General features: G+C 36.2%; 1 protein-coding gene across 1 annotated transcript in view; it reads right to left on the reverse strand.

Annotated features, from left to right (window-relative positions):
- Positions 1 to 5,895: 5,895 nt before the first annotated feature.
- MGAT4D (MGAT4 family member D) overlaps positions 5,896 to 14,945 on the reverse strand; it is a 54,746-nt gene continuing 45,696 nt past the window's right edge. Inside the window, exon 11 of the mRNA XM_030920575.1 lies at positions 5,896 to 7,092. Coding sequence (XP_030776435.1) covers positions 7,084 to 7,092 — 9 coding nt within the window. The 3' untranslated portion in view covers positions 5,896 to 7,083. The remainder of the gene's footprint in view (positions 7,093 to 14,945) is intronic.

Genomic DNA, 14,945 nt, shown 5'->3' on the forward strand with positions numbered 1-14,945 from the left:
CTCTCTCACTCTGCAGCTATGGCCTGATGAACAGGCCTCTATGACCAGTCAACAACGAAGGAAAAGGTACCACCTGGTTTGTGGATAGATCTGTCCTGCCATATTTGTAGCAGTGAGAAGTGGACAGTTGCTACATTACAGCCCCACTCAAGGAAGTCCTGGAGAGGCAGGGGTGAGGTGAAATCATTCCACTGGGCAGCCTTAATATAGATCTTCACTAATAAGGGGACTAGCAGATAGACTGGCTGACCTGGGATGTACAAAGAACAAGAATGACATACTGATGGCGAGGCAGGTTGTAAGAGAGGTTTGTGGATGGGTTTCTTGGAGTGGGCACAGAGTGTGAAGATATGTATGTTCCACATAAAGCCCCCCTACAGGTATCCATTGCAGAGGAAGTTCTTAAAATCCAGATGGATAAGAATATCCACATCAGCCTCTTTGGCCATCAGTGGAAGCTCAAAGGCCTCATATAGAAAGTGACCATGGAGGCAGGAGTTGAGGCCATGCATGGATTTAATAAAATGGGCTTTAATTCACAAGGGTGATCTAGCTACCAGTGTAACTGAGTTCTTAACCTGTCATCAGCAGAGACCAATGTGGAACTCTTGCTGGAATTATCTTTTATGGGGATCAGGCAGATGTCTGGCAGTATTTTGAGTATCTGGAATTCTTTCATGATGGAAGAAGCAGCTATTTGTCCTCACAAGGAGAAATACACATTCTGATTGTGAATTTGTCTATTCCCTTTCTACCAGAGCTACCATTTGTGAACGTACAGAATGTCTCATCCATTGCCATGGTAGCCCACACAATACGGCTTCCAACAAGAAATACATATTATGAGGAGGAACTGCAATAATAGTCTCACCCCCATGGATTCACTAGTCTGACTATGTACCACATCACCTAAAAGAATTTGCCTTGTTAGAATCATGGAATGGCTTTTGGAAGACTCAGTGTGGCTCCTCACGAAAATAACATCTGGGAGATTGGGGTGCTGGTCTACTGGATTTGCTATGTCTTAATCTAGTGACCAATGTAGGAAACAAGGGTGAGGGGAAAGTGGCCACTCTCATTACAACAAATCCTCTCCTGAACACATTTTTTTTTCTTTTCCTCATAACTTTCAGCTCAGTAGGTTTGAAGGTCCTAGTGCTCCAGGGAGAAATGCTTTGGGGAGGGAACAGTCATAGTTCCATTAAACTAGAGTCTGAGACTGTTTCTTAACAGTCTGTACTGCTTAACCAGTAGGCAGGAAAGAAGGTTAGTGTACGGTGTGATTGATCTTGATTACCAAGGAGAAATTAGGTTTCCGTTACAAAATGGGGGCAATAGAGAACCATATCTAAAACCCAGCACTTCTTAGTAAGTCCTTACTCAACCATATTGATCAATGGAAGATACATCCACCAAGGACCCAAATTCTACAGGAAGAAAAGTTGAGTCACACCAGTTTTCATACTATCCCTTCCATTCAAGAATCGGGAGAGGGTAAGAGGACCATAGAAGAGTTATCAAAGAAGGAAGTTTGAAAATCAACCCAGGACTCATCACAAACCTCAGAATGGGTCTCGTGATCTGTTTCCTTTGGCTTCCTTTTTTTTTCCTTTGCTACTTATGTGGAAGCACAGGTGGTAGCTAAGATTTTTAGGTTTCAGGTAAGAGTATAACTGACTTGGCATCACCTCATAATGATATGTTACTGGGGATTTTGTGTGAATACATTTTTCACCAGGGCAAGATATATGAACAAGAATATATGCTAACAAAGAGGGTGAAATATGCTAGATATTTTCCGTTTGCCCCACTATATGCCACTATATGTAGTCTCTATCCTCTTTCACTTTGCTCTGTGAGCCATGCAGGTGGCCTTTATGGATGACATTAATGGTTTCTGTGGGGTCAGCCAATGAAAAGCATTGACAAGAAACTGGAGGAAGGAAGGATGAAACTTTTCACTAGGCTTCCTCTCTAGTGGTAAGTACACCAATGCCGTCACATATGGTTCTTCTCATTGAAGATGAGTTACAGGCTTTTTCTTATACCACTAGATTCTAATGTAATTGGCACACAGAGGTAAAAGAAAGCATCAAGGAAAAGCTTTTCCCTAAGAAGCTTTCATGAGGACATTTTTGCCTTTTACATTGGAACCCTGCTTTACTTTCTGCTTGCTTCCGCTCCTGACCTTCCTTGTTTGCGGCTATCATTAAATCAGCCAAGTCCTCCTCTTGCTTCTAGTCTTGGCGTTTTAGCTCAGAAAGTGAGCTAAACAGATCATTAACCTGACCCATTGATGTGAAAATTTGTAAAACTCCAAGTTTCTGATATATGTTTAATTCTTATTCTCAATTAGGAATGTTGTTTCAGAGGGTACCTATTTATCTATTTTAGTGAATATATTAATAAGAATTCAGAGTGGAAGGCTCATGTACTTTTATTCGCTTCTTACTAGAAGTATTAACAAACATTTATTGAGCATCTTCTGTGTCCTAGGCAGTGTACAAAAATTTTGACTGACACACACATGGCTCCTGCTTTCAAATAGCTAATAATGTAGTTAGGGAAATAGACAAATAACCAAATATCTATAATATATGAGAAATTATATAATAGTAGCATAGACAAAATGTTATGGGAGCATAAAGTATGTTGTTACTCATTCTTCCTAAATGAAGAAAGCTTCATCAAAGAAGTGCCATTAGAACTGTGTGACAAAGGCACAGGAAATGGACACTCTGGCTATCATGGTCACAGCACAAGGTATCCAGAGAATGGACACTTGTCCATTGTAGTTAGATGTAGAGGGCATGAAAGTGAACGTCAGAAAATGATTCTGGAATAGTACATTGGGGCCGGTTTATTAAGGAGCTTGAATGTCAAGGCAGATAATTAAACTTTATTATTCAGATAGAACCGTCAGATTATTTTAAACAGCAGAGTGACAGGATTAACCCTAAATTTCAGGAAAATATTTAGTTGCAATGTGACACATTGAGTGGCATGCAATTTGATGACTTTTGACATATATGCCCCCAAGAAACACTACAAAAAATAATGAACATATTAATCACCCCCAAATTTTCCTTGCCCCCATCCCTAAGCAATCACAGATTTGTTTGCTGTCATTATTGATTAGATTGCCATTTGTAGAATTACATATAGATGAAACTATATAGATGTACTCTGTTTTGTCTGGCTTCTTTCAGTCAGCATAATGATCCTGAGATCCATGAATGTGTTTGTGTGCATCGATAGCTTGCTCCTTTTTATTATTCAGTAGTATTCCACCATACAGATACGAAACTGTTTATACATCCATCCCTTAATAGACATTTGGATTGTTTTTAGTTTTTGGCTGTTATAAAGATGCCGATATGGCTGAAATGTGTGTCCCCTCCATATTTCATGTTGAGATGTGATTCCAGTGTTGGAGGTGGGGCTGAGTGGGAGGTGACTGGATAATGGTGGCAGATCCCTGATGAATGGTTTAGCACTATCCCCTTTGTGATAAGTGAGTTCTCAGTTAGTTCATGTGAGTTATGGTTAAGAGTCTGAGACCTCCCCATTCTCACTCTCTTGCTCTTGCTCTCACCATGTGACATGCTGGCTCCCCTTCACCTTCTGCCATGATTGTGAACTTTCTGAGGCCCTCATCAGGAGCTGAGCAGATGTTGGTGCCATGTTTATACAGCCTGCAGAACCATGAGCCAATTAAACCTATTTTATTTATAAATTACCCAGTCTCAGATATTCCTTTATAGTAATACAAAAAAAGGCCTAATACAGAGTTATTTAAGTCTCTTGAAAAACTAGGAGTGGAATGGCTGGGATGTCTTGTAGGTATATGGAATTGTATCATTTTTTATTCCCACGAGCAGTGTATGAGAGTGTTTATTTCCACATGTTAAGAGCCAATTCATTGCAATTTTCTTTACTTTTTTATAGGAAATAAGTTGGACTTTTTCAAAGGCTTTTTAAACATCTGTGGAGGTAACCATGTGATTTTTCTTCTTAGTCCTATTAGTATTGTGCACTCTAATAGCGGGTTTCCTAACAGAGTCCTAACAGGTTCTTGCATTCTTCATATAAATATCAAGTCATGGTTTTTTTTTTTTTTAAATATTGCTAGGGAATCTATTTCTAAATTGTATTTTGGATTTTTGCATCAGTTGTCATAAATGATGTTGCTCTATACTTTTCTTTTTTGTGCTACCATTACTATGATTAGGTACTGATGTTATATTTACATCATTAAAATAATTTGAGAATTTTCCTTATTTGCCATGCTCTGAAACAATTTAAAAGTATTGGGACTATTTGGTCTTTAAAAGTTGGGTTGAATTTCCCTGTGCAGTCATCTGGATCTGGTGTCTCTTTGTGATCATTTGTTTTTTCTTGATAATTTTCTCTATTTCTTCTATGAAAATTGGTTAGTTTAAGCTTTCTGCCTCTTCTGGCATTAATTTTGGTAAACTGTTTTCTAAGAAATTATACATTTTATCTGGGCTTTTAGAAAGAAGACTAATATCAGCACAACAAAAATCTGTCAGCTTATATAAATTTTCTCATAATTCATCACCTGAGCTACCATTAAAATGAACGCAGTGTCTAAAAACGTAAACCAAGGCTATTTTTTAATAAAGGAAACATAAAGAGATGTGTTCCCATGGGAATGCCTGCCCAGATTTATCTTGGTAAATTTGTTCACAATTGTCACAATCCTACCACAGGGTGAAAGGTCTGTGCAAGAGTACACAATTAACTCTGAGACATTTTTACACACCTATGTTAGTAGAGGGTATCTCTTCTCCTCTACCCAAGAGTGGAGCCACATTAACTATTTCTATTAATTACTAATTATTAGTAGCAATATTTGTACATTACTATTTACTCATATAGTTAATAACAAATAATACAGATATTCTTAGCTTTTTTATCTCAATACTTGAGAGAAATTTTGGCAATAGAGATAATTTTACTTATACCTCTAATGTTTGCAGAGCTTCTATTCGCTTCAGAAGTTGTTTTATGAAAAAAGATTTCAGGAGAATCTGGTTTCTAAAACTTATCTATTATACATCATCATTTGTCTTCATGTAGGTTTGAAGAAGAGTGATTTTAATGAAGCAAAATCAGCATAAATGCTATAAAACAAATGCTCAAACCAACCAATGAAGCACTATTTGCTCTGCTCTACTCCATATTATGTGTCTGGGGTTCTCCAAATCTCTCCTTCCTCGTGTATCTCAGACTAATGACCATGGGTGGTAAATGAGATCCTCCAAACATTCACATTTGCAAACAGCAGGGGTGAGGATGGAAGTTAGGGGGCATCTCTTCCGGCTACATTAGAAATATTTTCTAGAAATACTTTGTGCTGACCACCCAAACACTCTTAATCATGAATAATTTCTTCAGGGACTGTGGTAATTGGGTTGGACTTTTAAGGCTGTCTTTAACTTTCTTCTCCCTTGTTTCTTCTAGCATCTTTCACTCTCACTGTATCTCAGTCAGGGTTCAAATGCCTCTTTCTGAGCACTGCAGCAGCATTCCCTTGGAATCATCTCAGCTTTCTCTTGACATTCAGCAGAATGTTGGAAAGGCTTTTTATATATTTATCCTAGCTTATGGTGCCAATTGTTTAGGTATTTTGTTCTAGTCTCCAATAGTAGGATAAGAAGTCCAAGTAAGCACCTTTTCAAGGAATGTTGCTCTTTTCAAGAAATACTATTCTGGGACTTTGTTTTAATTCCTCATATTATCTGGGACTATGCTCTGGCAGATTTAATTTCCAAAGTTCAAAATTTAAGTCAAATTTAAAATCCTTGTAACATACGTACAATATCTTATTTTCTTCTCAAGGGTGAGAATGAAATGGAGACACAGAAATAGTTCATCTTTCATATTCTCTTTTTAAATTGGTATCTGATACAGTTCATACCGAGGCAAATGTGTGAGATCTTGGCACTCAAGAATAAGGCAACAGTGTGAAATGAAGAATTTCACAATATTTGATTGAAGGATAACAAATATCTCTTATTATTGCTCAAAATAAGTGATACCTTACAAAATAACATCAAGAAGAAAAATAGATTTGAATGGGCCCCTGTAAGAAACTGATGGATCAACCATACAGAAATTAGTAAGGAGTGAAAAGATTTCAAGGACCAAATTAAAAAACCTGATATAAAAGAATCTTGCACTCAATAGATAGGAATATTTTTAAAAGATATTTTTAAAGCACAAAACCAACACTTTTAAGAACAAATGAATATAACATGTTTAAAAGGGAGTATACAGAAACTGTACATTCTTTCCAAAGTCATGTGGAACATAAGGATTCACAACATTTCTCAAAATTTTATCACACAGGTCAAGTTCTATAACCACTATGCAAGTAATTTAGAAATTAACAATAAAAGATGGAGAAGCCAATATATTTGGGAAAAAAACTCCCAAATAATCTATGTGTTAAGAAGGCAATAATGAGAGAAACTATGAAATCTTTAGAACTAAATGACTGTCAAAATACATATATATCAAGATGTTGGATAATCAGTTCAAATGGCACATAGGGATAAGTGTATAGTTTTAAATGCATTTATTAAAAGATAAGAAGACATTGTGGCATTGTCAGATCCAGGCTTGTTTAAATTTGTGCTTTCTATTTCTTTATTTTCTTTGTGTCTTAACAAAACGGATAACAGCATATACCAATTCACCCAAAACTTCTCCATGACAATAGCAAGCTTTCGAACTTTTAACTTTATTGAAATTATGTGATGGTCTCACTATTGGAGTCAATAAAGTATGGTTCTTAATTTAAAAAAAAATCTCCCCTGCCTTTAGTATTTTTAAATTAAATTGTGATAGGGTAAAAGCAATATAAATCAATGTTCTATTTTTTTCTTGACGTAAGAAGTCATTTAGTACTTTCAAGTCTGCTAGTTTATTCATTGTTTACTTATCTGCTAGATAATTATGTATTTTCATTACTACAATTTCTGAAACATGCCATTAGAAATCAAGGTTATCTGAAGTTCCAGGTATTATGGAGTTTCTTCTTATGCTTCTTTATCTTCATATTTTCTGAAATAAAAATAAAAAACATAACACATAGAAATAATATATTAACTCATAAAGATGAAATTATTTTCGAAGTTTCTTAATCATATTATCCCCTGATTGTATCCTCTTTGACACCACCCACCTTTTTAATATAGGGAAGGTAACTTTATATTGGGAGAAGATAAGATTCTTATGTATTAGACAATGCCAATTTTGATACTCTCATGCTGTTAAAATGATTGAAAACAGATTTCCATCTGTGGGATTCCAGGGAAATCTTTATAGTCAGACTATCATTACAGCCAACAAAACATTGTAGGTAATGTACAAATAGTTCAACTCATTTATTTGATTTTTATAACATAAAATAAAAATATAGAAAAGATTTAGGGTAATTTAAAGTGAAAACACAATAATCCTTTAATAATAATATATAAGAAAAAGCCAGAGATTAAATATAAAATGAGGACTGAAGAAATTCTGCTTTTAACATAAGATTATATGGATACTACATATCATATAAAATGAGTTTTGAATTTCTTACTACTAAAAGGGGAAAAAAACTCACACAAAACCAAAGAAATCATGACAGTTTTTTGAGAAATATCTTTTCCTAGCATCAAATTCTAAAAGAGAATTGTTGCATGTATTTTCACATAAAAGAGAATAATAAAACTTTAAATAACAGTTTTGAAGAAAATGCAAAGATGTCATACAGTATTAATATATCATCCTTTAATAAAAGTCAAGGGCAGCCGGGCATGGTGGCTCACGCTTGCAATGCCAGCACTTTGGGATGCCGAGGCGGGTGGATCACGAGGTCAGGAGATGGAGACCACCCTGGCTAACATGGTGAAACCCTGTCTTTACTAAAAATACAAAAAAAGTTAGCCGGGTGTGGTGGCGGGTGCCTGTAGTCCTAGCTACTGGGGAGGCTGAGGCAGGAGAATGGCGTGAACCCGGGAGACGGAGCTTGCAATGAGGCGAGATCGCGGCACTACACTTCAGCCTGGGCGACTGAGCAAGACTCCATCTCAAAAAAATACACAAATAAAAATAAAAGAAAAATAAAAGTCGAGGGCATGACCTTAAGTAGGAATTCAGTTAAAACATTTTTTTTAAAACTTTTATTTTAGGCTCAGGGGTACATGTGTAGGTTTGTTACACAGGTAAATTTTTGTCACGGGGGTTTGGTGTACAGCTTATTTTGCTACCCAGGTACTAAGCATAGTACCTGATAGTTATTTTTCCTGATCCTTTCCCTCTTCCTACCATCCTCCCTCAACTAAGCCCCAGTATCTGTTGTTCACCTCTCTGTGTCCATGCGATTCTCATCATTTAGCTCCTATTTATAGGTGAGAACATGCAGTATTTGGATTTCTCTTCCTGTGTTAGTTTACTAACAATAATGGCCTCCAGCGGCATCCATGTGCCTGCAAAGGACATGATCTCCTTCTTTTTTATGGCTATGCAGTATTCTGTGGTGCATGTGTACCACATTTTCCTTATCCACTCTATCGCTGATGGGCATTTAGGTTGATTCTGTGTCTTTGCTATTGTGAATAGAGGAACATATGTGTGCATGTGTGTTTATGGTAGAACAATTTGTATTCCTTTGGGTATATACCCAGTAATGGGATTGTTGGGTCAAATGATAGTTCCGTTTTTAGTTCTTTGAGGAATTGCCACACTGCTTTCCATGATGGTTGAACTAATTTACACTCTGCACTGTGTAAGTGTTCTCTTTTCTCTGCAACCTCACCAGCATCTTTGATTTTTTGCCCTTTTTTTTTTTTTGATATGGAGTTCTGCTTGCCTAGGCTGGAGTACAATGGTGCAATCTTGGCCCACTGCAACCTCTGCCTCCCAGGTTCAAGGAATTCTCCAGCTTTGGCCTCCAGAGTAGCTGGAATTACAGGCACCTGCCACCACACCCAGCTAATGTTTGTAGTTTTTTTAGTAGAGACGGGGTTTCACCATGTTGACCAGGCTGGTCTTGAACTCCTGGCCTCAGGTGATTCGCCCACCTCGGCCTCCCAAAGTGCTGGGATTACAGGCGTGAGCCACCGTGCCCAATCCTATTTTTTGACTTTTTAATGATAGCCATTCTAACTGGTGTGAGATGGTATCTCACTGTGGTTTGGGTTTGGTTTGCATTTCTCTAATGCTTAGTGATATTGAGCATTTTTTTTCATATGCTTCTTGGCTGCATGTATGTCTTCTTCTAAAAATCATCTGTTTGTGTTTTTTACCCACTTTTTAATGGGGTTGTTTTTTGTTTGTAACTTTGAGTTCTTTACAGATCCTGGATATTAGACCTTTATCAAATACAGAGTTTTTAAAAATATTTTCTCCCATTCTGTAGGTTGTCTGTTTATTCTGTTGATAGTTTGTTTTGCTATATAGAAGCTCTTTAGTTTAATTAGATCTTATTTGTCAATTTTTGTTTTTATTGCAATTCTTTTTGGAATCTTCATCATAAGATCTTTATCATTTCCTGTGTCCAGAATGGTATTTCCTAGGTTATTGTTCAGGGTTTTTATAGTTTCAGGTTTTACATTTAAGGCTTTAATCCAACTTGAGTTGATTTTTATATATGGTGTAAAGAATGGGTCCAGTTTCAATCTTCTGCATGGGCCAGTCAGTTATCCCAGCACCATTTATTGAATAGGAAGTCTTTTCCCCCATTGCTTGCTTTTGTCAGCTTTGTTAAAGATCAGATGATGTAGATGTGTGGCATTATTTCTGGGCTCTCTATTTTGTTTAATTGGTTTATGTGTCTGTTTTTGTTCTAGTACCACTGAAAGCCTATCATGTGGTTTTTGTCTTTAGTTTTGCTTATGTGACAAATCACATTTATTGATTTACGTGTATTGAACCAATCTTAAATACCAGGGATAAAGCTTACTTGATTGTGGTGAGTTAGCTTTTCGATGTGCTGCTGGATTTGGTTTGCTGGGTTTTTGTTGAGGATTTTTGCATTGATGTTCATTGAGGATATGGGCCTGAAGTTTTTTTTGTTGTTGTGTCTCTGCCAGGTTTTGGTATCAGGATGATGCTAGCCTCACAGAATGACTTAGGGAGGAGTCCCTACTTTTCAATTTTTTGGAATAGTTTCTGTCGGAATGGTACCAGGTCTTCTTTGCACACCTAATAGAATTTGGCTGTGAATCTGTCTGGGCTTTTTTTGGTTCAGTAGGCTATTTATTACTGATTCAATTTTGGAGTTTGTTATTGGTCTATTCAGGGATTCACTTTCTTCCTGGCTCAGTCTTGGGAGGGTGTATGTGTCCAGGAATTCATCCACTTCTAGATTTTCTAGTTTGTGTGCATAGAGGTGTTCATAGTAGTCTCTTATGATTATTTATATTTCTGTAGAATCAGTGGTAATGTCTCCTTTGTCATTTCTAATTATGTTTATTTGAATCTTTTCTCTTTTCTTCATTATTACAATTAAGCTAGTGGTCCATATGTCTTATTAATTTCTTCGAAGAACCAACTCCTGGACTCATTGATCTTTTGAATGATTTTTTGTGTCTCAGTCTCCTTCAGTTCAGCTCTGATTTTGGTTACTTCTTGTATTCTGCTAGCTTTGGAGTTGGTTTGCTCTGGCTTCTCTAGTTTTTTGTTTGTTTGTTTGTTTGTTTAGCTGTGATGTTAGACTGTTAATTTGAGATCTTTCTAGCTTTTTGATGTGGGCATATAGTGTTATAAATTTCCCTCTTAACACTGCCTTAGCTGTGTCCCAGAAATTCTGGAATGTTTTACCTTTGTCCCCATTAGTTTCAAAGAACTTCTTAATTTCTGCTTTCATTATTTACCCAAAAGTCATCCAGGAGTAGGTTGTTTAATTTCCATGTAATTGTTTGGTTTTGAGCAATTTTCTTAGTCTTCATTTCTATTTTTATTGTACTTGGTCTGAGAGCATGGTTGCTATGATTTTGAGGTTTTGTTTTGCATTTGCTGAGGATTGTTTTATGTCCAATTTCGTGGTCAATTTTAGAGTATGTGCCATGTGGTTATGAGAAGAACGTATATCTTGTTGTTTTGGGGCAGAGAGTTCTGTGGGTGTATATTAGGTTCATTTGGTCGAGTGTTGAGTTTAGGTCCTAAATATCTTTTGTTAATTTTCTGCTGCGATGATCGTCAGTGGGGTATTAAAGTCTCCCGCTATTATGTGTGGCAGTCTACGTCTCTTTGCAGGTCTCTGAGAGCTTGCTTTATAAATCTGGGTGCTCCTGAGTTGGGTACATATATATTTAGGATAGTTAGCTCTTCTTGTTGAATTGAACCCTTTACCATTATGTAATCCCTTCTTTGTCTTCTTTGATGTTGTTTTAAAGTCTGTTTGGTCTCAAATTACGATTGCAATCCCTGCCTTTTTTCTGATTTCCATTTGTTGGTAGATTTTTCTCCATCCCTTTATTTTGAGCTTTTAAGAGTCACTGCATGTGAGATGGATTTCTTGAAGACAGCACACCAATCTCTTGAAGACTTGCTTTTTTATCCAGCTTGCCACTCTATCTTTTAAGTGAGGCATTTAGCCTATTTACATTCAAGATTAGTATTAATATGTGTGCATTTGAGCTTGTCATTGTGTTGTTAGCTGCTTATTACGCAAACCTGTTTGTGTGGTTGCTTTATAATGTCACTGGTCTGTGTACTTAAACGTGTTTTTGCATTGGCTGGTAACAGTCCTTCCTTTCCATATTTAGTGCTCCTTTCAGGAGCTTTTGTAAGGCAGGTCTGGTGGTAATGAATTCTCTCAGCATTTGCTTGTCTGAAGAGGATCTTATTTCTCCTTGCTTAGGAAGCTTAGTTTGGCTGGATATGAAATTCTTGGTTGAAGACTTTTTTCTTTTAGAATGCTAAATATAGGCCTCCAATCTCTTCTGGCTTGCAGGGTTTCAACTGAGAGGTCTACTGTTAGCCTAATGGGGTTCCCTTTACAGGTTATCTGCCCTTTCTCTCTGGCTGCCTTTAACATTCTTTCTTTCATTTTGACCTCTGTAAATCAGATAATTATGTGTCTTGCAGATGATCTTCTAGTATCTTGCAGGGATTCTCTGCATTTCCTGAATTTGAATGTTGTCCTCTCTAGCAGGGGTGGAGAAGCTTTCATTGGCAATATTCTGAAATAAATTTTCCAAGTTGTCAGCTTTCCAACCCTGTCTTATTCAGTGATGCTAGTGATTCATAGATTTGGCCTGTTTACATAATCTCGTACTTCTGGGAGATTTGTTTATTCTTTTTCACTCTTTTTGTTTATTTTGACTATCTTATTTCAGGAAGGCAGGCTTCAAGCTCTGAGATTCTTTTCTCAACTTGGTCTATTCTACTGTTAATACTTGCAAGTGCATTAGGATATTCTTGTAGTGTGTTTTTCAGCTCTATCAGGTTAGATTATTTGTTATACTGGCTATTTTATCTGTCAGTTCCTGTATTGTTGTATTTTGATTCTTAGATTCATTGGATCAAGTATCTGTCAGTTCCTGTATTGTTATATTTTGATTCGTAGATTCATTGGATCAAGTATCAACATTCTCCTGAATCTTGAAGATCTTAATTTCTATCCATATCCTGAATTTTATTTCTGTCATTTCAGCCATCTCAGCCTGATTAAAAGCCTTTGCTAGAGAACTAGTGTGGTCATTTGCAGGACAGAAGGCACTCTGATCATTTGAGTTGCTGGAGTTCTTGTGCTGATCCTTTCTTCTCTCTGTGTGTAGTATTCTTTTCAGTTAAAGCATTTTTATGGGAAGTATCCTTCTACTCCCTGTCCCTTCATCACCTCCAACTAGGCTTGTCAGATTTAGCAATAACTACTACAACAACAAAACAAATGAGACATATATGAAAAAACATTGTTTAACTGAAATTCAAAGTCAGTTGGGTGTCCTGTTGCAGTACATTTAAACAGTTGGCCCTTACCCAGTGCACTGTAATAAATGGAAAATGACTTTTTGTAAACAATGGAGAGGTAGAAAATTATAGAAATACACACCATTAGCTTATCAACTAAGAAAAATCTTTCTTTTAAGTATTTTATTTGAATTTTCAGAAAGTATGGTTTTGTTAACCAATGTGGAAATATGTTAGTTGTTTCCAAAAGAAATTTTTATGTTTATCATAGACCTAGAATATGAAATGATAAACAGCATTTAAACTGACAATCTAGGCAAATTTCAAAAAATTTAAAAACTAAGAAAGTTCATCACTAAAAAGGCATATTTTTGTTTTATTAAATTTTTTTTTTGAACTACAAGATGGATGACTAGAGATAAATAAAATTATTTTTCGGCTGAATAAAACTGTAGAAAATTTATCTTACAATTTAAAAAGTTTTATCATGGCTGGGCACAGTGGCTCATGCCTGTAATCCCAGCACTTTGGGAGGCCGAGGCAGGTGGATCACGAGGTCAGGAGATCGAGACCATCTTGGCTAACACGGTGAAACCCCGTCTCTAATAAAAATACAAAAAATTAGCCGGGTGTGGTGGCGGGCACCTGTAGTCCCAGCTACTTGGGAGGCTGAGGCAGGAGAATGGCTTGAACCCGGGAGACGGAGCTTGCAGTGAGCCGAGATCGCGCCACTGCACCCCAGCCTGGGTGACAGAGCGAGACTGCTTCTCAAAAAAACAAGTTTTATCATAAGGGTAAAACAAAATTTAACTGGTTAAAGAACACATTTCACCTAAAAGTTTTTTAAAAAGACTTAAAGAAATGAATATTAAGGGAAACACAGTAATAAAAGTTGAACATGCATAGAATGTAATTTAAAATAAAATTAATAAATATCTGATAATTGTCTATATATTTATATCAATTTTCTTATACTTACCACTTTATTGAAGGATTAGTATTTTAAAATATGATGTAGTCTCTTAAGAAATTAGAGAAATAGTCTAATCCTTATTATGCCATTATTTCCAAAGAATGATTTTGATACTTTTTAAAGAAGCTTTAGAAGCATGAAACTCCTAATAATAGACATCCTGTTAAAATTTTAAAAATAATTTGAATATAAACACATTTGACATATTATTAAATTGTTATTGACTTCTATTTTGTGTGGTATGAGGTATAAAAAGGGAAAAAAGCCAGCATTATAACATCAAAATATGAATGTTTGTGTCTACATTTCCTTAATATGCCATGAATTTACAAAGGTGAGGTTAAAATATCATATCTGGCCAAAAAATATAATGAAAGAATCCCATTATAATAGCTTCGAAAAAGAAAACGGTATAGACCAATTTATTTCTGCATCATATCTACAGCCATGTATTCTGATGGTGTGATTTTTTGCACAAAGATTCACAACAGTTACATTTTCATTATTCCAGGCACATATCTGTCTTGTTTGGCACATTTTCTTTGTTGGATTCCCCCTTGCTTGATAGCCAACAGCTAACATTTACTGACTTCACATTATGTTCTAGGCATGGTTCCAAATCATGCATTACAATACACAAAGCAGAAAAAGCAGAAAGAGGGCGAGTCATGAATGATGGGAAGATGTATATGTCTATTTCTCATTCAATTGACAAAGGATTAAAGCAAGCATTTCTTTCATAGTGTAAAGACACTAAGGGTAGAGGTGTCGAGGGTGGAAGAAATCTTAAAGATCATTTAAACTCTTTGAAGCTTTTATAGATGAAGCAAGCTCAGAGGAGTGTTAGAGCTTGCCCAGTATCATATATGTACCCCCTAATTCACCAGGACTGAAAACTAGGTGCTTTGACCTTGAAATCTTTGTTTCTTCTACTACACTAAGGGGCTGAGTCAATTATCAATAATATTGTATCTGAAAATGATGCAAAATTTTAAGAATGACTAAAATCCAAGCAATGCTAAATTTTTCTTCATCTGGT

This window comes from Rhinopithecus roxellana, chromosome 2 (genome assembly GCF_007565055.1).
Source record: "Rhinopithecus roxellana isolate Shanxi Qingling chromosome 2, ASM756505v1, whole genome shotgun sequence".
Classification (NCBI taxonomy): domain Eukaryota; kingdom Metazoa; phylum Chordata; class Mammalia; order Primates; family Cercopithecidae; genus Rhinopithecus; species Rhinopithecus roxellana.